This window comes from Akebia trifoliata, chromosome 3 (genome assembly GCF_017979445.1).
Source record: "Akebia trifoliata isolate Shusen 1 chromosome 3, ASM1797944v1, whole genome shotgun sequence".
NCBI lineage: Eukaryota > Viridiplantae > Streptophyta > Magnoliopsida > Ranunculales > Lardizabalaceae > Akebia > Akebia trifoliata.
The window spans coordinates 16,341,591-16,366,323 of NC_141377.1; the positions used below are offsets into that span (position 1 = coordinate 16,341,591).

A 24,733-nucleotide genomic window follows, 5' to 3' on the forward strand; every position below is an offset into this window, starting at 1 on the left:
TCAATTACATCTTTCAGCATCTATTACCATTACCACTGCGTTCAGCATTGATTTCTACTAATATAGCTTCAACTATATCAAACAGAAGTGAAAACATCTTCCCTTATAATTGAAGATTACCTGGCTAATAACAAGCAATTAGATGCAAAGAATTGATAAAGTAATTGTTAGATTATGCATAAGATGAAGACATTAGAGTTTCTATTTTATTTGGACCACCCTATGAAAGTCAATACTTGTATGAGGGTGAGCTTTGGTCTAGTTCGCCCTTGGCTCTGCTGAGCTATATCAAATATGTATCCAATGCCCAGACCCATACTTGTGTTGGTACTTGGTAATCCAAGCAACTTTAATGCAGAAGCCCATGATAATTTCAACTAGGTTCCCTACTAGAAAAGAAGATTTACACAATTCCCTATAAGAACACAACCAGTCCCATAGCTTGGCAACACATGGAGAAACTAATTTAATCTAGAGAACCATAAGGGTATCAATCTATTTCTAGAAAAATGCCTGGATAGATGACAAACTTTAAAGAGGTATTTAATTTGTTCTTAATTATTCTACCAACACAAGAAAATATTATGTTATAAAAATGCCAAAACATCGAGTTAGTATTGGTAGGAACCTTGCTGTTGTTGTGTGTCAAAGTTCTGTGCAGCAGAAGTATATGTGCCTCCTTGTTGGTTATTTAGAGTAGAAGCATAGGGGTCTTGCTGTTGTTGTTGTGCATTGAAGTTTTGTGCAGCAGAACTATAGGGGTCTTGCTGTTGCTGCGCGGGATTGAAAGCAGAAGAATAGGTGTCCTGTGTGTTATAGTTCTGTGCAGCAGATGCATAGAGGTCTTGCTGTTGCTGCTGTGCATTGAAGTTCTGTACAGCAGAAGCGTAAGGGTCATGTTGTTGCTGCGTATTGAAGTTCTGTCCAGCAGACGCATAGGGGTCTTGCTGCTGCTGCTGTGTGAAGTTCTGTGCAGAAGCAGCAGTATAGGGGCTTTGCTGCTGCTGTGTGAAGTTATGTGCAGCAGAAGCGTAAGGGTTATGCTGTTGATGTGCATTGAAGTTCTGTACGGCAGAAGAATAGGGGCTTTGCTGTTGATGTGCGTTGAAGTTCTGTACAGCAGAAGCTATGAAGGACTGAAGAAGATTCTGTGCTGCTTTCATTTGTTCAGAAGACCCATGGATCTCAACAACGCATTCTGAACCACTAGATTGAGGATCATTCAATTTCACTCTCGCTCCAGACATCTATATTTTACAAATAAATAAACAATCACCAACCAATTAACAAAACACTAACGAGAATTGCAAATAAACTAATGGGGACTTCAATGAAGTGCCAGTGGGTAATTTAAGCAAGAATATTACTCTTGTGCATCATATATCAACTTTATGATTGAATAAAGTAGCTAGAAATAAATATCATGGAAAAACATTTGTGAGATGTTCTACTGTATCCATTTGTACTGAAATCAAATTATATATTTGAAGTTATGTATGTGGTTAGCCTGAAAGAAAGAAAAAAAGGAGGGAATTATAATTGGAAAAAAGCATATGGGTTCAGATAATCATTGAATCAGACTTTGCTGTATATGTTGTAGATAAAAAATAAAATACAAGTTGTTGTACAAAAGTCACTTTTCCTGTAAAATCCTTGAAAAAGTGTTTTATAGGGATTATTACTGAAAGTATTATGAAGGCCATAATCAAAAATCATAAATGCTCTCAAGTCACAATAATGAAAAGGTACAAATCTTATCTAAATTTCATATTCTAAGAGAAAAGCTTATTCATTGAGACAATACCCCATAACCGGTCCAGAGATTTAACATTCAGTAAGACAATTTTTTTTTAAATTTTCAGTAAGTTTACAGATACCAAGTTATAGGCATACCTGGCCTATATTGGAAATGTTGCTTCCACCTGCTCCAAGAAAAGAGCCCACTGCACTATTTGGAATCTTAACCTCCATAGAGCCATTGATGTTTGGGAATCTGGAGCATAGAAAAAAATAGAGAATTGATCGATCAGAGTATCAGAAAGGTTTAAGTCAAAATGAATGAGATCAGAATGGTAGTAACTACAGTACCTAGTAGCAGTTGCCTGCATTGGATAAGTCGGAGCTTCATATTTGTGGCCACCACCCTTTATGATGAAAACAACTATATGTTAGTCATCATGGAAAGCATTAATAAATTGTTAAAAAAGTTACAATGCAATCTAGGCAAATTAGAACCACAATATCTTAAGGAATAAAAGCTTTGCTGCTATTGTATCATGCTTCTGTGGTTAAGAAAGCTCCAATGCAACGGATTTGTCAACCACAATGGAAGGAAAAATAATGCAAAACAAGACAACTTGAGCCGATTTATGTGAGTCTGAAGTGTAGTTACCAAGACAACTTCAAGAAACCACACATTCATGCTACAACTTCAAGTAGCATGTACATGATGCATCAGTATCCGAAGTCCAAACGGTGTCCGGTTAAATAGAATGCACCCCAAGATCATTAATGCAGAATTATTCAAAACTCCCCAGATGTCATAAGGTAACCACCAAGCACGTACCTAAATAAATATTTTCCTATCTAGAACAATGAACAAGGAATCTTAAGCAAAGCGATAGACTATGACTTTGCTGGCTAAAATTTGAAACTCAGTCAACGAAGACTAATTTGAGAGATGATGAAAACAGATTCGAGGGCACTTTCAATAACAAAAAATGTAGCTCTGGACAGATTTGGCCACTCATCTTTGGGACAAGACCGTAGTGTTAACTTTCAACAAATTTCCACAAAATATACCGAAATATTTCCAATTCCACTAGTCTCGACATGAAATTTAACCGAAAATTTCTTTTTGTATATATTTAGGTGGAAAGCACTACAGAAAAACATTTCGATGAATAGTAAATTTGGACAGAAAGTCAAATTTCATGCACAAAGATGACAACTTTCCATAGAAATATTTCGACAAACAGAGAAAGTCGACTAAAATATTTTTGAAAAATATTCTAAAAATATTTATAAAATGATAAATTATTTTATTAAAAAAAACAAAAAAAAAAAAAAGGAATTTTAAATTATACACATTCTTTAATTTGTAGAAATGAATTATGATATGTCAAGTACCTATATATCTTCTTATTTTGATGTATTCTAAGCATATTCTAGACAGAAATAGTCAAATTCCATGCAGAAAAATACAAGATTTTCATAGAAATATTTCAACAAAGAGTGAAAGTCGACTAAAATATTTTTTTAAAATATTGATAAAATTTATAAAATGTAAATTATTTTATTTTATTATATATAAAAAAGGAATTGTAAATTATACACATTCTTTAATATGTAGAAATGACTTATGATATGTCAAGTACCTATATATCTTCTTATTTTGATGTATTCTAAGCATATTCTAGACAGAAATAGTCAAAAAATGCAAGATTTCCATAGAAATATTTTGACAAAGAGTGAAAGTTGACTACAATATTTTTGAAAAATATTCTAAAAATGTTGATAAATTATTTTATATAAAAAAGGAATTATAAAGTACACACATTGTTTAATTTGTAGAAATGAATTATGATCTTTCACATTGTTTACTTTGTAGAAATGAATTATGATCTTTCAGGTACTTATATATCTTCTTATTTTGATGTATTCTAAGCATATTAACATTTTCATGTATGCATGCAAGTTCAATTGTCTTCATATTCTAATCATAATAATACATTCATATATGCCTGAACACATATCATCCATGTTCTCATTAGTTAGATATATTAATAACTATCAATACCTTCACTGGAGTAGTAGTTGCAATGTTGGATTGCTCCCAATTTGGTTAAGGTTCGAGTTATTGGTACCTCATTTTGGATATATTAATAATTTATTCACACATATTTAATGAAAGAGATGGGGTTATATAGACCCAAGGATCATCTATCTCTATGGACCACATGTCAACGTGGCATCCAAATACACACCATCGGGTGACACATATATATAGACCATGAAATTTTATGAACTCCCAAAAAAACATAATCGAAAAAAGAGACTTTTCCACTGTTGGATTTAAACTTTAAACCTAGAAGTTCAATAGCCATCCATTTTTAAACTTAATATCTAGCTCCAAAAAATACATTTTTGGGGGGATGTTTTTTAAAACACGATCTAGGCCACAAACTAGAGGGTTGAGTTGTCATTTGGGGACCAGGGTAGTCCACATGGCCCAAATGTGGACCTTGGTCCATACTCTACATGGTGCCTCAGTCCATGCAACCTTTTCCCTTAAAAAAATGAAATATAATAATAATGAGAGATTGCACTACTGAATAGTCTTTTTGTGTTTTATATATTAAGGTGTTTGTAGTTAATATTCCATTATTATTCTTGTTTCATGAAGAATATAGTTGTTTTTATTTTGGTTTTATATCAAATTTCTATAAATTTCTATTGATTCATCATGGAAGTTGACTAAACTGAATGCTTGGAAAATCCATGTGATATATTAATAAGTGTTTGAATGTTTCAACCTTTAATTATTCAATTATCTTTACATAAATTTATTTTTTTTAACTGATATGTCATCCAGTTAGTGAGAATCTTTATTCAAAACTAACCGAGAAAAGGGTTGATCAAAAATAAAATCATGGATTATCGAGTGCATCACTGATGCCTTAACATTTTTTTTTTTTTTCTTTTAAAATATGTATGTTTTTGCTCCATACGAAAGTGTGAAAAAATCATCATTTTTTCTATTTTAGGAAAATTTTCTTTTACTGCATATGTTTTTTGTTCACTTTTGATATAACCCCTGTGAATCAACCTCAGACTCCCGAGTTTTTATTATTTTGCTACACACCCTACAATTGGAGTTTTAAGTCTACAATATTTTAGTTGTAGCAATGAGAAAAGTGCGCACTGGCTTTTTGGTAATGGATCAATGCATTGTAGACTTAAAAGAAAATGGATGGTAAAGATAATGGTGCAATCATAAGGTATGCTCCTTAGTTGTTACGGTCTAGTGATGGAATCCATCTCATATCGAATTTCAATGTTGCAAAGGAGAACATACGGAAACTGCAATGCCGTGTCACATAATCGAACAAAAATTAGTGGGTCAAACGGCGGGGGGGGGGGGGGGGAGAAAAGTGGTGCAAGAAGGGGCAATGGAGCTTTCAGGACTATGTGTTTTGCCTCTTTTTGGGAGGGGAGGGGAAGGAAGGGCAGCGGGTGGCGCATTAGCCAATTAACTACCAATAGATAAGGAATGGTAGAGAAACATATCTTGCAGGGGTGGAGGAACCTACAATTGGGAAAGGAGATGATGGAGATATTGACTGGGTCCAAGGTAGAGAAGATAACCAAAGATAGGGGTTTGCTTCCTCATGTGGAACAGTAGGGTACTAAAAACAAGTTCGATTATTCAATCAGGCATGTAGGAGAGGATAGGGGTAGATGGAACAGTAACCATAGATCGTACCAGATGAAACATAAAAGAGGCGAGGGGAGGGGATGGTTGCAGAATTTTAAATTTAAAGTAGAAATCTCCAATTGGGTGGAAGCATGATAAAGACACATTGCATTTGTTTAAACAACAAAGGGACAAGTAGTCGGTAGAAACAAAGTTTAAAACCATGTATCCTTCATTGTTTCGATTTTCCAAAGTCTAAACATTTTTTAACATTCAAAATGTTCTTGGTTAATTGGGTGATCTCAACACCGATTCTAATATCCCTCCTAATATGAATCACTACTGTAATGATATGGGTTTTGTTCATTCAAATGAGGTTGTTATTTGTTGCAAGCTTGAACTTCAATAAGGTTCCTCTTAAGGTAGTGCAAAACACGACAAGGGATAATTCAAACTATGAGGCAAGTGTGGCTTCCTATCTTAGTGATTCCATAAAGAAGCAACTAATTTTGGACATAGAGTGTTGCTTCACCATATCCTCGATATAGGCGTCTTTAGGAGTATCTTGGTATAAAAAAATCGAATGAGGCATCGTCTTGTTTAAGATCATTTTGAGGAAGAAGAAAGAGTTGGGGTGATGTTTCGAAAGAGCGATGTCATCATTCCTAGAAACGTTTTCGTTATAAGCAAGTTGAATATATTCTTCCCGCGGCTCAAATTAAAGCTAGGCGAGTAAGTTTCTAGAAGATAGGCTTGGTTGGTCAAGTTAAGTGAAAAAAAACACAACGATCTCTCGGTGCCTGAGGCACAAGGAGAAGCACACAATGAAATAAAATTACAAAAATTATAAAATTATAAAAATCAAAATATTAAATAGTGAAATACGAATTCTAGATATTTTATTATTATAACATGTATTTAAGCATTCAACACTTCAAGAAAAAGAAAAAGAATGATTAGCAATTGTAAAAAAGAGTAGAGGTGAAGCAAGAGAAGAAGAAAAGGCAGCACGTCGTAAATGTAACAAAAAAACAGAGTTGTAAATGTAAATCAGTAAAAAAAAAAAAAGAGAGAACTATATGTATATATTATCTTGATAACACTATGTGACATGATACAAGTTGTAGCAACAACTAAAGAAAATAAATTATATTTACTTTATTTAGTTTTTATTGAGGTGTGCACTTGGTGCACCTTGACTTAGGAGCAATCAAGGCGTGCGCCTTGGTATGCCTCATTTACTATAATACCCTAAAATTTTATTGCGTATCTCGTGGAATAAATTTCATGAAATTTGTTGATTACTAATCAAAGATGTAATGGGATAGTTTGTGAATCAACCAAGCATTGTTTATAGATTTAAAACTGTCGAGAAACATAGTTTTGCGCAAGTTTGAATTGATGATTTAAGTTAGTTGATCCAAAATGATATTTTAGAAGAATATTTATAATATAAAAAGTTAATTCATATTCATTTCTGTAAACCTATTAAGAGAAGTCGACTCTTAAAGTTGTTTGTCTCTTGACTTTTAATTTAGGTGTCGATCTCGTTAGGAAGTGAAAGTGAATAAAAAGATGGACTAGTTGGTTAAAGATTCATGATGCAAAGTTCAGAAGCTAAGAATTGAATTTGAAGAAGTAGAGAACTTCCAATTTCTTGATTGTAGGCATAGATTTGTTTTAGAAAAAAAACTCTTTTTGTTTCAAAGTAATGACTTTCAAAATTTATGTTCAATGTATGTATTTTGGCAAAAATAATAATAATAATAAATCATGCATTTTAGTTTAGAATTTGGATCTATCGATGTTGAATTTATGTTATCGGAGATTTTGTTTGTTGACTTCAACATGCAGCAAAAAGTTAATTTTAAAAGGTGTTCTTTAAAATTTCTGTTGAAAAAAAATAGGATTTTTGAAAGAAACTTTATTATGATGTCAAGAATGGTTTCATATTCATTCTTCAAAAGATATCCTGTTTGTATGTTACTGTACTTGTTGGTGAATACCCAGGTACATTAGATTAGCTCGCGTGATCGCGAGGTATGCTGTATATTCCTAGATTTAGCTTGCGTGATCACGAGGTGTGCTTTATTTTCCTAGATATGCTCATGTGATCACGAGGTGTTATTTCTTTTCCTAGTTTTAGCTCGCGTGATCACGAGGTGGATGTGGTGACAATATTGTATTTCACAGAAAGACTGGATACTCATACTAAGTGTTACTTTTCAATTTAATTTATATTTAAAAAAAAAAAATAGTTTCATATTTCAAAAACAAAAGATATTTAATGTTTTGAAAACAAAAAGATTAATTATACTTATATGTATTTTAGTGATATACTAAAGGGTTAGAGAATACCTAAAAAGAATAGTTGGTCATAACTTTCCAGAGCGACATGCTACTCTAAGATATAGATTGAGATGTCTGATCTTCCTAGTAGTATAGGATGTTTTGGAGATCAGCACTATTATCGATATCCGAGAAATTCCTTTCTACCTTTAATAGAGAACATGGTGTAAAGATAGTATATGTACAAGAATAAAGTTATTTGAGATTCGCACGCACGCCCCATGAGTATAGACGAAGTTAGCTAGCTAATGATCATTAGTAATCTAGACTAGTCGACCGGACTTGACCCACGTTTGGAGGCATGTTTGACTATTGCCCTGGTCAAACGGCTAACCTGAGCTGGATAAACAGCTAACCCCCTTTTGGTTTCCCTTGTTAGCCATAAAATCAGGAACTAACAGTGGTGTTCCACACTGGTGAAGTATTGGAGCATATTCATATCTTGACTGAGATGTTCACATCAGTCGTGATCCTCAATCTCTATTCTAACACACTATCAATGATTGTAAATTATGTGGATGCCGAGATGATTTACAGATGTTTACATTTACAATATTTCAGTTAAATTATTTAAGTACAGTTTCAATTGTTTTCGTAGTTTATTTGAAATAAAACTTGCATATTTTTAAAATTTCTTTTAGTGTGATTAATCTACATATTAGGACTATGATTTTGAAATATACATTTCCTACTGTGTAACTCACCCTACCAATCATCTCAATTTCAGGAAGTTCCAATGATCGATGATCAGCTTTATGATTGTTGCAGTTTCGAGATCGGTAAGCTTGTGTATTGTGAGCATCAATAGATAGTAAGTCAGTTTATGTTGAAAGAACAAGTTAGTATATTCTTGTGAGAGATGATTGTTGCTTTTGTTTGTATATCGTATTTAGTTATGCTTCAGCTGCAATATATGGTATCATTGTTTTAAGTTGTTAAGTTATATGTATATATAACGTATGGGAAATATCTCACCTCTCGAGATTCTAACACTTAATCATGGGGATGCGTGTTAGGATTTGGGGGCGTGACATTTACACTGCCTTGCCTCACATCAATTAAGGCATCTTTGGTGTGCCTCACCTTAAGTTGCACCTTAGGAACTCGCTTTGACTACACTAGGCCTAGTTTGGTGCCGATGGAAGGGAAAAGGTCTGATGTGGTCGGGTTAGAAGCAGGAAAAAGAGGCCTAGATCTATAGTAATTATTAAGTTGAAAGTCTAGAGAAAGACCTTAACAAGTTTCTTTGAAATAGGAAGGGTGCAAGGGAAAGGGGTGCATTGTTATCCAAAATAATTTGTTAAGATCTTCTCATGGAATGTTAAGGGTCTTGATAGATCCAAAAGGACTATTGTAACAGCAACAATTAGGTCCACTAAGCCTCACATTGTTGTCCTTTAAGAGTCCAAGTTGAATAATGACAGTGATAGCTTGATTGTTGAAAAGCTTTGGGGGGTTAAAGAATAAAGTTGGTGTGCTCATTCAATAAATGGGTCTTCTAAGGGGATTATAATCGTGCGGGACTTAAAACTTCATAAATGTGTCAAGTCAGTTTGTTGACTAGGTCATCTCAGTTGCCCCATTGCAAATTCTTTTTTGGGGAAAGAATCAGAATAATTCAGAATTCAAAATCATATTTGAGTTCTTTCATATCTTGATCTCAGAATTCAAAATCATATTTGAGTTCTATGATATTTTGATCTGATTTTGGATTTTTGAGATAGGCCAACCCTACAATAGGATTTGGAGGCTTCCACCTCGTGCTATGGGAACATTTCGGAGCATTCTCAATGACAATTTGTGCAAGTGTGTCAAGAAGATTTCACAAATATTTTTTCGAGGATTTATGATCCAACTTTAGAGAGAGTGGTATGATGTAGCTGTGTTTTGGGATAGGCCATGGTAGTTGGGTGGAGACTTCAATGTACCAGATTCTTGTCTGAGAAAAGAGGTGGTTCAAGGGTGACTAGAAGAATGGGAGACTTTCCTTAGATTGCGAGCAGAAACTTTTTGGTTGACATTCCACTGGGAAGGGTGGGCAGGCATTTACTTGGTCCAGCAATCAAAAATGTCCAATAATGTCAAGGTTGGACAGGTTTCTGGTTTCCTACTCATGGGAATAACATTTTGGTTTGATTGTTCAGTCAACTATTCCTAACTCAGAATTAGATCTCTCTCTTGCTCCCCTCAAAATAGGAATGGATATGAGGTGCCCCACTCCAATCCATTTTGAGAACAAGTGGTTACAGTGTCCTAGATTTAATGAGCTTGTGTCTGATTGGTGTCAGTCTATAGATGTGGAAGACTGGAACACAAGTTTGCAAGTTAAAAAAGGAGACCTAGGAAAAGCTTAAATCCTTGAATAAGGAGACCTTTGGGAGGATTGATGAAAAGGTTGGAAGAGATCAACAGGTTAGCTAAAAAGAGAGTTGTTTGTTCAAGACAGAGAGAATTGGGCATTTAAAACTAAATGCAAATTTCAGAGTTTCGACAATTGAAGAGATCTATTGGAGGCAAAAGTTGAGAGTGAGATGGTTTAAAGAGGGTGACAACAATATGGATTTCTTTCATCGAATGTAAAATTATCATAAAAAGAACAATTTCATCTTCAAAATTAGAATTAATGGGGTGATGATGGATGAGGAAAGGCCAGGGAAGCGACTGTAGAGTTCTGTGAGAAGTTGTATGTTGAGAATCACGTGGGCCGGTCAACCCTTGACAACTTAGCATTTAATAAGATCTTTGCAGAAAGTCAATCAAGGCTAGAGAAACCCTTTGAAGTGTATTAATTTCTAATGGGGATGAGTGGCAATAAAGCTTCAGTGCCTGATGATTTCTCAATAGCATTATATAGGTCATGTTGAGAGATTATAAAGGATAATTTGACGTTGGTTATCAAAGAATTCCAAGAGCAAGGTTTCATTGATTATTTTTCAAAAATAGTACCTTTGCAACTTTGATTTCTAAGAAAGCTGGGGGAAGGGGGGGGGGGAAGACATTGTGGACTTTAGGCCTATTTGTTTTGTTGGCTCAATGTACAAGATCATATCTAAAATGTAGGTATATCCCAGCTAAAAACGGTGATTCATTAGGTGATTGGTCAAGAAAAAGCCGTCATTAAAGGTCACAAAAATTGATGGTGTTTTGATACGCAATAAGTGCATCAATGCGAGATTCAGTTTAGGAATTCCTAGGATTATTTGTAAGACTGATATGGAAAAAGCCTACGAATATGTGAATTAGGAGTATCAAGGTATTTGATGTGTTGGAAGAGCTTTAGAGCAAGATGGATTAATCGGATCATAGAATGTGTATCCTCTTCATAGTTAACTAGAATCCAAAGGGCTTTTTTAGAATCTCAAGCGAGTTTAAGCAATGGGACCCTTTATCTCCTTTTTTATTCAATATCGTTGTACTCCTGTAGAAGCTTCCAGAAGAAAGATGTCAAGTGCAATCTCTATCAAGAAGCTGAAAGGTTAGATGACTAATGAGGTTGGCCTTATGGTGTGCCATCTTCAATTTATGGGTGATACTCTAGCCTTTCTTGATAGTTGATGCTTTATCAATAAAGCTAGGTTTTTTGGTGGTCTCCTCTATTTGGAGGTTGTGCTAGGTTTGCCTTTCAAATTCAACAAGAGCAAGGCGTTTAGGATCAGTGTTGTCCCAGACCTCCATATGCTTGTAAGATGTTTGGTTTGTTAAGGGGAGTCATTTCTAGCCTTGTACTTGGGTCTTTCTTCTTGGCTTGGCACATTGAAACTTATGTATTTTGGGACCTTGTAGTTCAAATAATTTAGAAATGGTTGGGGTCTTAGAAGGCTAGATATTTCTCAAAAGGGGGAAAATGACTTTGGTTAAGGAGCATTCTTGCAAGCATCACACTTTATTTCCTACCTTTGATCACCAAGCCCAGATCTTGGAAATATGCTTGGATAAGCTCACTAGGGATTTTTTGGGAAATAATAAAAAGGCAACCATAAAATTCCTCTAAGTCAAGTGGAAGCTTGTGTCGCGCAAAGAAGAAAGGAGGCCTTGGTGCAATAGAAAATCAGAAAACTGTTATTAATGAGTTCTCAACAGCAAAAGTAACAGAAAAATAGAACTAGGAAGCTACAAAGATCAAAGTTGGAACAAGAAACTATAAGTTTCTAGGGAAAAAGAGAGCCAAGTAGGTCTCTACAATCTGATTTCTGCAGAAATACTCAAAAAACTGCTTACTAAGACTCATAATAAGGTTGTTATAATAGGGTTACAGCAATAACCTTATAATCCTAGCCCTTCAAAATACTTAAAGAGGCTCACATGGCAGACACATGACTGTTTTAAAAAACAAAAAACTAGGAGCATAACTACTATCTATAAACCAACAAAAAACAGAAAATTCTCCAGAAATATAATAAAGCTAAATTAACACTAAAAATCCAAGTAAACTAGAACCCAAAATAGGCCCAGTAGTAGGCTTGTCTGGCCTTGGTACGCTTCTTGGATGCCCATGCATCAAACCCTCCAGTTTGGGAAAAGCTCAACTCCGGCCAAAAAGTCTTCACAACCTCAGCATGTATATCTGGATCAATTTCTCTCAGCTCTTCCTCGAAAATCCTGATACTTTCACTGGCCGGTTTGCCCCACCATTACACTAAAAAACTCTAGCACTGGTTGCCCCTCCTTGAGTTCACCTCTTTGAAGTACAACATGTCTTCAACTGGTTGCGCTTTTGGAAGTTGTTCAACTTGAACATTAGTTGAAAATTCCCTCAACACTCCCCCTCACCCGTAACACAACACTCAACACTCCCCCTCACCCGTAAGGGTGGAAAATTCCCTCAAGGAGACTTGAACCCATGACCTATACGAACCTAGTGCCCTGATACCATGTTGACAACTAGTTACCCCAAAAGATCGTTCTTTATGGGGAAGACGCAACTATAAATATAAGAGGGTCACGGGTCGAACAGGGGTACGATACGTGAGCACGTGACACCCGAGAGCGGAGGTAGATAACACAACACTCAACGGTATGGAAAGGATTCCATCAACTATAAATTTCCCACCCTTATGCATTATCAATTAAGAAATTCTTCATGTTAAGTACTTCATATATGGGTTTGGTATGGCTTTCTCATGGAACTTAGGATTTGAGAGAAACTTCTATGATTGAGAGATTGTCACAATGGAAATTTTCCTGCTCATCTAAACACAATATACATCACAATGTCGATTGATGTCTTGAATAAAATTCTCACTATATACCATCTAATTAGTTGCCAGTGACCATTATTGATTTTTGTTGTACAAGTCAAGTAGAGAATCCATCAATCACCCTTTTTGTTCAGTGTAATATTGCTAAAGCAATTTGGACATCTATATGTGGCCTTTTTCGATATGCAAACCTTGCCTTTGACATGGACCTCTTTCAAAGTAAATCTATCTACATCTTCTCCAAAAGGTAGTTACAGTAGAGATTGCCATCTTTCGCAGTTTATTGAAGTCTATGGAGGGAATGCAACAAGGAAGTGTTTTATGGAAAAGGTGGATGACATAGACGAAGCATTTCTGAACTAATGGTCCAATTCACTTGAGGAATTTAGGGGCTTGTTATTTGAGAATTTTGTTTTAAAATGGGATTTGAGTATAAAATGGAATGACTAGTCATTGTCCTATGTGAATGGTACAATGAGAATGACACCAAGTCATATGGGGAGTCAAACTTCTTCACATGCCACGTCACCTCCTTGCGCCAAGTCATAGGTGCCAAGGTGACTTCCAGCAAGAATTATCAGAAGTAGGAGGCAATACCTCTCAATGGTTGGGCACATGTCATGTCTGATGCATGCCTTGTTGACTTTTTTGTAGAAAAAAGACAAGTGTATGAGACTACGAAGATGCCCAGTTGGTCGAATCCAGTGTTGGCCAACCAGTCGATCAATAGGTCAAGGCTTACAACATGCTCCACAACTTCCACTACTGCAGGAGGATAATGAATGTCGAAGAACAACAAGAAGAGAGGATTGTGGACTTTATCCTAAAAGCCAAAAGAACATATGAATGAGGGTTTGGTCATAGTTGGGCGGAAATGACCTAAGAGTTCTAGAGAAAAGTAACGACTTCACCCCTCATCTAGCAACGGCCATTAGGCATGGTTTAGGCAATCATTGGAGTCACCTGATCGAAAGAACTTGTAACTGAAAGGCCTTATTCCCCTCAATTTAACACTTGGGACACTTCTTCCTCTCTTCTTTTCTTCCTATTTTTTTACACGTTTCGGCTTAAGACCTAAGACCGCCCGAATCTTTAAGAAAGGCTTTGTAGTAGGTCTTCCAGATCTCCTATGCTTGTAGGGTCTTGTGCTTTCTAATAAATTTTTGCACCTACAAATAACAATGTAAAACTGAGTAAGTGTTTGGTGAAGTTTTTGTACTAGACAGTTAGACCAACACTTATTTTGGAATGTAGGGGGTAGTGTTTTCTTGTTTGCTTCTTTTGGTTATTCTTCTCAAATTTTCCTTGATCTGAAAAGTTAGCTGTATTTTGCTTTTTTTTGTTTTGTAAGAAATTAAGTACTTCCAAAAAAAAGTGTTTTGTACATAAATTATTTAAATTAAATAATTTACAATTACACATTTAAAAAGAAAGAAAAGAAAAGTAAGTCAAATTCTCCTTTTTGTTCAAGTTTGGAATTAATACTCATAGAATATTTTTGCAATTATAAGTTGCACAGATCCAAGTTAAGTCACGACATAGAGCAAGAATTTTGTTTGATGGTAAGTATATAGGACTGTTTTTCCCTAGTTTTCGTATTTATTTAAGTTGTGCATAACCCAGAATGCATGCTTAATGAGCTCAAAGTTTGTAACTTGTACAGTAGTTTGCATGAAAAAGGATATAGATTTAGGAGCAGCACAAACTAAAAAAAAGGGAAGAGAATAATAACAAGAATACAGTATAATAAAATATCAAATAATAACAAGAATACAGTATAATAAAATATCAAATAAGGGCAAAACGGTAAGTTTTTCAACAATAAAAAAAAATAATAAAATATCAAATATGGTTTCTGTTTGGGAAGGCCTGCCACATCAAACACATGATCCACACAAAGTGCCAACTTAGCTAAGTAGGTAAGACATGTGGAGTGTGGTTTCCACGTCTTAGGTACAAACCCCCTTGAACTTGGCTTCACCTTGCTAACCATTAACCCTTAATCTCTGGAAAAAAAAACATACGACTCACAATGATAACTAAAACTATTAACAAAGCATAATTTACTTGTGATGGACATATACAATGTGAATGCTCATAAAATGCATTTCAACAGCTTGAATGCATTTCCAAATCAACAAACAGACACAACACTTGAGCCAATAACTCAAATATTATACTTGTGCATAAGGATGACATCCTGAAAGAAAGATGATACCTTCACATGTTCATAACCACCAGAGCTCCCAGCCCCAATCATGCCAGATGGGGGCTTTCCTCTCTCAGAGAAGTTTTCTGAAGGACCAAATCCCCGGAAAGGCCCTACAGGACCAGGTTCAGGTGCAGCATTCACACCTTCAAGGCTTCTAACCCTAAGTCTTGAAGCGATTTCCGACAAAGCACCTCTAGCAACATTAAAATTTCCAGATATCTATATCATCAAAACAAAAGAATCAATTAATAGAACCATTAAACAAAACTACAAGGATCAAAATGACTAAGGCATGATGATAATAACAACATCACCTGCACAAGCTCTTCATCTTCAGATGCACACTCAGGCTTCCCATCCTTAGAGATTACACGTATATCTGCTTGGGTTCGCCTTCTCATCTCAGTTATTATATGACCTCCTTGTCCGAGGATACAGCCAACCTTACTCGACGAAACAAGAAGCCTTGTGGTGATACTACCTTTGTCAGAGATTTCATTTGTGCTATTTTGAAGCTGAAGGATCGCCTCAATAGTTGGAGATCTAGGGTTCCAGGGTGCCTGAAAATAGTGTCAGTTCATAATCAAGATTTTAAGTGATCAATAACATTTAAATCAATGGGCAACAAAGAAGTGCCTGAAAAAGAAGTGCATGTGAGAAGTATTCACTCTTTAACTGAGGACAAAAAGGACTAGAGTATTTTAGAAACACCCCCCCTTAAAATTGGTGATATTAGGTTTATCCCCTTTCAAAATGCAAGATTAGGCTTACCCCCCTTGATCATAAGTCAACATTACGTTTTCTTGATGATTTAATGGTGAAATTTTGAATTTTTTTTTCAAAATACTCTTTAAATACTTAAATTACTAAATCAAATGTTTGAAAAGATCAAAATATCACTGTTAAATCATCAAGAAAAAGCAATGTTGACTAACGGTCAAAGGGGGTAAGCCTAATCTTGCATTTTGCAAGTGGGTAAACCTACTATCACCAATTTTACAGGGAGTGTTTCTAATACACCCAGAGGACTATCATATGCACATGGATTTAAAGGTTAAAAAAATATTACTTCAAACGCGGAGACAATAATGACACGTTCATCTGCCTCTGGTGTCCTGTCATCAACATGAATATTAGCCCCTGTCTCTTGCTGTATCTGCCTAACATTACTGCCTCCCTTGCCAATCACAATACCAATTTTCTGAGCTGGGCACAATATTTTCATTGTAAACTCAGCCGATGCCTTCCCAGCATGTCCAGCAGGGGCACCATTAAAACCACCTGGCCCAAATCTGGAAAACTCACTTCCATATCCCCCAAACCATGGCATCGGTGGTGTACCACGGAAACCAGAGTTACGGTGAGACCACATTGGGTTTTCTTGTGGCATCATATCTGCCATGGGCAGACCCGGTGGATGAAAACCTTGTCCACCAATAGATGTAGGATAATTCATGGGAGGACGTGGATTCTGGTGCAGCAGAGTTGAAACTTCATAGAGTGCTTTCTTTGTGATGGATGATGTTCCTGATATCTGAAAAGTGCCTAACAAAATTAGAATCCATTGTGAACAACAAAGACAATGCAAGACTCCGAACCAATCCCCAAAGTCTGCGTGTATATTTGCAGAATCAAACATCAGTCATAAAATGAGCAAGAAAGAAAATCCTGAAGAAAATGATATTGCAATGGACCACAATGAATCATCATTATACATATATATATATATATATATAATATATATGGAGAGAGAGAGAGAGAGAGACATTTTTCAGAATAGGGGTTAGAAGTTTCGGACAGAGCTGACTTTTGTTGAGGATGATTTATATGGTGAAGAGATCATCCTCACCAAAAATCAGCTCAGTCCAAAACTTCTAACCCTAGTTTACAAGTTGAAGAATCGTGGACCGTCCGATTTTTGTAAACTACTTTTGATGGGGTTAGAAGTTTCGGAATGGGTTGATTTTTTGTGAGAATGATCTCTACACTCACCAAAAATCAGCCCATTCCAAAACTTCTAACCCATACATTGAAAAAATGTTTGGCACAATGTTTGGCTCTCTTTAGGGCCTCCAAACGCCACCCATATATATATATGGACTAGGATCTGATAACTCATAAAGAATGACTCATGGAAAAAAACACACAATCTCAAACGTTTAAACACAAAATCCAACGGTTGAGATTTATGTCCGAGATAAGTATCTCTAACATGTGTGTATGGGGATATGTATAAATCTTAGATGTTGGATTTTGTGTTTACATGGTACGAATCATGTGTTTTCTCATGAGTCATTCTCCATGGGTCAACGGATCCCAACCCTATATATAGGGTCACGTTTGGGGGACATTTACAGGGGACAACTATTTTCTCATGAGTCATTCTCCATGAGTCAATAGATCCCAACCCTATATATAGGGTCACGTTTGGGGGACATCTACGGGGGACAACTATTTTCTCATGAGTCATTCTCCATGAGTCAACGGATCCCAACCCTATATATAGGGTCGCATTTGGGGGACATCTACAAGATCCAACAGCATCAGGCAGTGTTGAAGAAAACATTGAAAAAATGTACAACATCTGGGTGGTGGTGTAAAAATAGTTGTCACTACTAGATGTCCCCTGAACGCTCCCCTATATATATATAATCTTAGGAATACAACGTTGGCTGACAAAATTTGTCCTATATGACTTAAAAGTTTCGGATTGGGCTGATTTTTTGTGAGGATGGTCTCTATGGTGAAGAGATCATCATCGCCAAAAATCAGCTCAATTTGAAGCTTCCAACTGCATCAAAAGTGCTTTACAAATTTTTGGCAAAAAATCGATGGTTCAGAATTCGAAAATAATTTTGATGGGGTTAGAAGTTTTATATTGGGCTGATTTTTGGTGAGGATGACCTCTTCACCATGGAGATCATCCTCACAAAAAATTAGCTCAATCCAAAAATTTTAACCCACATAGGACAAAAGTTTTGGCTCTGTTTTGCCATCCTAAGATTGTCAGCCGAATGCTCCCCATATATATACAGGTTCCCATTCAGGTGCCAACTATTTGGCCAACACATTTTGTCCAACTTGGGTTAGAAGTTTCGGAATGGCCTGATTTTTGGTGAAGATGATCTCTTTGATGAGGAGATCATCCTCACCAAAAATCAGACCATTCCGAAACTTCTGACCCCATGATTATGTGTTGAAGAATCGTGAACCCCCCATTTTTTGTAAACCACTTTTGATGGAGTTAAAAGTTTCGGAATGGGCTGATTTTTGGTGAGGATGATCTCCTCATCATAGAGATCATCTTCACTAAAAATCAGCCTATTCCAAAACTTCTAACCCATGTAGGACAAAACATGTTGGCCAAAGGTTCACTAGCCAACCATATGGCCAATGCGATATAGCCAACGGGTTTTGAAAATATGGGCTGGTTTTTGGTGAGGAGATCATCCTCGCCAAAAACCAGCCCATTCTGAAACTTCTAACCCCATCAAAAGTGGTTTACAAAAAACGGATGGTCCGTGATTCTTCAACTTGTAAACTGGGGTTAGAAGTTTCAAAATGGGCTGATTTTTTGTGAGGATGATCTCCTCACCATAGAGATGATCTTCACCAAAATCAGCTTATTCTAAAACTTCTAAGCCATAAAGAACAAAACATATTGGCTGGCGAACCTGACCATATATATATATATATATATATAAAGAGAGAGAGAGATAGGAAATGCAACCCTCCCTAATTGGGTACATGGAACATATTATTATTTTCCAAGTCAGAAGGTTAAGTTTGCAGCTTCCAACAAAATTATAACTTTACATTTACTCAAATAGAGTACCTTACCATGTTAAAGGTACAAAATATCTAAGAAATCACCAGAGATATTCATAAAAGAAGCATAAACTAGAACCATCAAGACTCAAGGAGTACCATTAAACAGTGCTCCAAGCCTCCAACAAAAGAATGAAGAAAAAATTTTGCACAATTTACATCATAATATGGGTATTAAGAGATGTTATTTGTTGTATGGCTTCAGTTCTTTTATCATTCCTGTCAAATTACTACACTACTTGATATGGTTGATAAGTGACAAGACTAGGAAAACGAAATTAGAAATCATGGATCGAAGGGAACCTATTAGTTTCAACAACATGCCAATGTGATTTTTTAGGAAACTAAAAATAGAAAAGTTACCTTGAAATCACACCACTTCAAATCACTGGAGAAGTTCTCAAAAAGAAAGCTGTAATTTTTTATATTTAATAAACTATGAGAGGTCATTTACGATAACCATATATACAGGCTCTCACATGTTAGACTCAAACCCTAATTCTAATATGACTTAAACTTTGACCTTCAAATGCAAATCCCATGTAAAATTGATATCCTACTAGTATTTTTTCAATCACTTTCACAAAATTGACATTGCAACTAGTGACTGTTGGCTTAATTTGCGTTCCGCATTAATCATAATCACCAAATTCGGCAACTTATTAAAAAAATGTGATTTAATCGCAAATTTTTCAATAAGTCACAACTTTTATGAACTTCAGATTAGATCGCAAACTTCAAGATTAAATCAGAAGAAAAAAAAATGAAAAAGAAAATGACTAGTCCCAAATGATTCATAGTAAGAGGAGATGACCTTCATGAAGATGATGGTGATTAGTTTATCCATGAAGCATAAAATCATGAGAATGCTTTGTATTAAATTTAATTGATCAATTGATGAATCCTAACTTGGATTAATAATTGTCATCTTTTTTATTTTTGATTAATATAGACCTTAAATGCATTGTGGACCTGTGGTTACTTTTTGTGGATGTATGGATGACAACAATATGAGATTCAGTGATTTATTATTGTAATTTAATATGGGATTTGATGATAAATATGAGAACATCACTTAATCAGAAATTATACAGCCCTAGACATAAGCCGATTTTTTCAAATTTCTTGAGTTTTCCCCTTGTCGACTTATTCCCAAATCCTGACTAGTAACTATGCAGATCATCCAATCATTTTCTATAAAGGTGGTGGGATACAATGGTCAAAGTTGTTATCATCCTCCTCCAAGGCCAATCCATAAGGTTTGGAGTCGGCTAAATGAATTCAGTTCCTTCATTCCACTCTATTTACAGCCCCATCAAATACGTCATGAGTATGATAAAAGAATTCTATGAGGAAAGTAATCTACATTAAAGGAAAAGATACACCTTCATTACTCTTATTCTGAAAAGCAATGAAGCAGAACCTTGAATCAGTTTAGACTAATTAGTCTTACTACAGTTCATAAAACCATTCCCAACACTCTATCCTATAGAATGGAGGAGGTGTTTGAATGAAGTTCATACTTATCGATCAAAAAAAAATGAAGTTCATACTTCATGAAACCATTCCAAGGTACATTTGCTCAAGGAAGATAGATTAGGAAGGAAATTCTTATTGCTAATATATGTATTGATACAAGAGTTCGCCAAAGTTCCACGCAAGATCGACATGAAAAACACATAGAGCCATGTCACGTGGTAACACAGAGCCATGTCCTTGCAAGGATTCCCAGCCAAAAAAGTTTGGAAGATCCCTATCATCCTAAGATTGCTCTTTTTGTTTGTTCAACCATGCTTGGTAAACTTTGACCATCAACAACTTAGTTAAGAGAGGTTTCCCCATCCCAAGTAGATAAACATTAACGTTAGATTTAATTTATCTAGATTCACCATCAAAAGACAAAGAACATCCTATAGATCAACTGGGGTTCTTAGTATGCTATCATCATACTTCTGACATTACTAATCGTATAGTTGATAGTGAAGGCCAGGTTAAAGAGAAGTTGATTAGACAATCTCAATTTCATATACAGTTTATAAAGAAGTCATTGAGATTATTCAGGAGATCCACAAATCCAAGTAAACCAAACAATATGAAAATACTTGGCCCCAGTAATGGTGGTTGTTTTTCACTATGAATTAAATAAAAGCAGTTACATGTTAACAATGTTATTGGAAACTATGATGAAAGTATGTTTTTAATTGTTGCACACTGCAAAACTTCTGAGGGGTCGGGGTGTGCGACCATCTAGTCACATCCCAAAAGGGTATGGGGAAGCCCGATGTTATTTATAAAAAAAAAAAAGGTTACATTTTTAATGTTTTTCCTTTGTAGTGTCGAAAAGATCAAGGTGAACATAAAGATTATTGTTATATGATTATTTTGTAAGAATAATTTATCTTCAAAAGTAACACCCAGATAAGTTCTTGGAGGTTTACTACCCCAAACCTCCTGCATGACAGCTCTACGTTCAATTTCATCATGTAAAGAATCTTAAGACATAAGTTCTAGACATGAGGGTAATTTCAATCCATTTGTAAATACAACTAAATCAGTTAACTTATTCACATCTCTAGCCAATTCAATTATATTTACTTAAGATATGTCAAAACACAGGCTTGGATATATGATTCACTCATATAATAACATCTCTATGAGAAGGACTCAAAGTGACAAAACCATACTTGATCATGACGAACCGAAGAAGAATTTTTAATCAAACAACACAACAAAAATTTAAGTATACAAATAATGTAATTCAGTTTCAGAAAACAACCAACTGAAATTTTACCTGCACTAATTCATCTGTGCTCATAGCACAAGCTGGAAGATGTTCTGCGGGAAGAACACGTATGTTTGCACCAGTTTCACTTCGCAACTTCTGAATAACATGTCCACCTTTACCCAAAAGGCAACCTACTTGATTGCTTGGAACAAGAAGACGGGCAGTAACTATATCGTCTTCATCATTATCTTCATGTCCCGTGCCACCATATAGTTCATCGTCCTCGGCTATCCTATCATGAACTTTCAAGAGAGCATCCTGTGCAGGACAATGTGGCTGCATTTGTTCATGCTCATCATTTTCAGTGGGAACATCATTCTGAAGATCTTCTGGATCTTCGGGATCATCGGGATCTTCGGGATCTTCATTGGTATTGTTTATCGTAGGTTTTCTTGTTGAAGAACTAAAGATAATGACTACTCTCTCATCAGTTCCGGGAACTGATTCACCAACCTTAATCTTAGCATGGGTCTCCTCTCTAAGGGCCTTGATTATGCCCCCACCTTTCCCAATTACACTACCGATCTTCCTAATAGGACATAGAATGCGATAGACAGTGTCATCATTATTAGGAGTCACAACACCTTGGTCATAGTTAAAATTATGCCTTTTGGTTTTTTTGTTGCCCACATTGTTTTCGAATGGCAAGCGAGACTGTTTCCTATAAGAAGAAGACTTTCTCTTGTTCTTACCCATATTGCTATACAAATATTGTATAGCTCACAAAATTCTAGTAGGATCAAACTCTGCAGGAAAAAATATAAAAAAGCAAAGAGACATAGCCATCAATAACGAAAAATGGAATTGAGTAAAAGTTGAGATGGTTTACATAATAAATGATACATCCAAATTTGTCTCTATCACATGTGGTGGCTTGTATGTCTCGATAGATATTACATAAATATAGGTATTCATTCACTAATAAAAAAGTGGAAAAAATACATGGAGTAGCATTAATGATGATGACTATGAAGCACATTAACAAGTAATAGGTTGATGCATTAGTATCACTTCTTCATGCCACCTAAAATTGTAATTATCAACTTGAATTCTTTATCTAAACTATGAAAATATTGTAGTAAAATAATAAAGGTGCCCATTGTACTAAATTAGCTATTGTAGTAAAATGGGTATTCTTGTTGTCTATAGATATGTAGACTAACAAATACCTAAGATTTAATAAAGAAATCATTTCAAATCTTTTATGAGTGTCCCCAAAATTTCGATCTTTTCTAAGTGACCCCAAAATTTCGAGATAAGGATTTGATTATAAGAGTTGAACTAGGAGATTGAATCGACCACATTCTCAACCATAATTTGATATTCGATTATATCAATTATAAAAATATGCCAACATTAACAAGTCAAAATTTTGAAAAAATAAAAAATGCCCATTGTTTTTCTTATCCTCTCACTACCGAAACAATTATGGAGGAAGGGTTTAACAATCCCTAGATATACATAACTGTCTTCATTATAAGAAATTAGGGTTCAAGAGTTCAAAAAGGAGAAAAAAATTTAGCGAAGAATTGCTTGCCATCGTTTTGAATTATTGAAATTGTTCAGATTATAGTGTTCTACAGAAATAGAAAATTAGATTTATATGCAACAATCTAAGAGTTTGGACAGAGCATTTGGGGGAAATCTGGAGAGAAATGAGATTAGGGTTTGTTTATAGGAGGAAGTAAAACATACCAGGACTGGAAGAAGAAGACAGCGGTCGCAGTGTTGGTTTTGCTCCTCGAATATGAAGTTTGTCTTTGAGACATTAGGGCTGTTGTGCCACTTCTTTTCAGATTGTTGATTTTAGTGTGGAGTCCCATTCGGGTACTTAAGAGACCCAAATGGGCGGTCTTGGCCTGCTATCGACATGGGTTAAGATTCCGAATCCAAATCGACCCGACTGCATGGCAAATTTGGTTGGAAATCGCGACTCTTTTGAAAAAAAACGTCAATCACCGCATCGAAACTATTTTGAAAAAGTTTTTTAAAGGACCTGGTGGAAGGATTTCTTTCTAAATAACCCCTAAGCTTTCTAAGGTCTCTTAATAATCAAACATTTCATTTCTAATCCCTCAACCTTTTTAATAATTATTATTTTTACCATTACCATCATGTCTAAAAATAGGTTATATGTTATTTTGAGATATAATGACATCGAGGTGAGGGTGGTACTTCTGAATTAGAAATCATTCATTCTCATCGTTTAGACAAAGAGTTGTTAATATTACAAATAGATCACAAGAAGATATTAGCTTCAAGTACTTCATGCCTGGGAACAACAAAGTTGTTATCAATCTTTAAATGGATAGAACAATGTCTTCCTTGATTGATTTACAATGGTCAGCAGCATATATCATATACATGTATGTGGTAATCGGATCATTCTCAAAAATTCTAACCCAAAATTCAAGAGCTATAGCATCTGTGGTAATAGTGAAAAGTGATGAAGTCATTGATAGCCAGCAACCATCAGCACCAGAAAATAACCAATTGGTCCACCTTTGTTGACAAAATTTTAAAAGGATAATATTTTTGGTGTGTGACAAGAATTTAGTAACAACAAAGAACTCTGTAATGCGTTAAGACAATACAAAATAATTCAAAATTTTGTTATGACCTTACTCAATTCGGATAACTATGAAGTGTAAAATTTATGGGTACCCATGGAGGTGTTATAGGGTAAAATTAGCACATGCATATTTGATATGTAATTGGCGTTGTTTTACATTTTTCTTAATTATTTTGGGGATTATTTGTAAATAAAAAGGGTAATTCTATAATTTTTCTTTTATTTTGGAATATTTTTGGAAATAATTATAATTACAAGTAAATGGCGGTAATGTCTTCTTTCTATTTCTTTTTTTCTTATTTCAATTTATATTCATTTAATTTTATTTAATTTTATCTATCAAGAATATCTAAAATCAAATCTAAATGTGTGT

General features: G+C 35.2%; 1 protein-coding gene across 1 annotated transcript; it reads right to left on the reverse strand.

Annotated features, from left to right (window-relative positions):
* Positions 1–368: 368 nt before the first annotated feature.
* LOC147406066 (KH domain-containing protein At4g18375-like) lies at positions 369–23,637 on the reverse strand. The gene is made up of 8 exons (XM_086433979.1): positions 23,484–23,637; positions 21,795–22,534; positions 16,245–16,709; positions 15,490–15,735; positions 15,182–15,394; positions 2,089–2,144; positions 1,894–1,993; positions 369–1,247 (listed from the first exon to the last, which is right to left on the reverse strand). The coding sequence occupies exons 2-8, from the start codon at positions 22,482–22,484 to the stop codon at positions 612–614; spliced, it is 2,406 nt and encodes an 801-aa protein (XP_086290105.1). The 5' UTR covers positions 22,485–22,534; positions 23,484–23,637; the 3' UTR covers positions 369–611.
* Positions 23,638–24,733: the final 1,096 nt, after the last annotated feature.

Bases quoted from the DNA above. Each gene is read 5' to 3' on its own strand.
- LOC147406066 (XM_086433979.1), bottom strand. From the start codon at position 22,484: ATGGGTAAGAACAAGAGAAAGTCTTCTTCTTATAGGAAACAGTCTCGC. The intron at 15,736-16,244 runs GTAATATTTTTT...CACTATTTTCAG, and splicing joins TTATTGTCTCCGCGTTTGAA to GCACCCTGGAACCCTAGATC. The intron at 1,994-2,088 runs GTACTGTAGTTA...TCTATGCTCCAG, and splicing joins ATGCAGGCAACTGCTACTAG to ATTCCCAAACATCAATGGCT.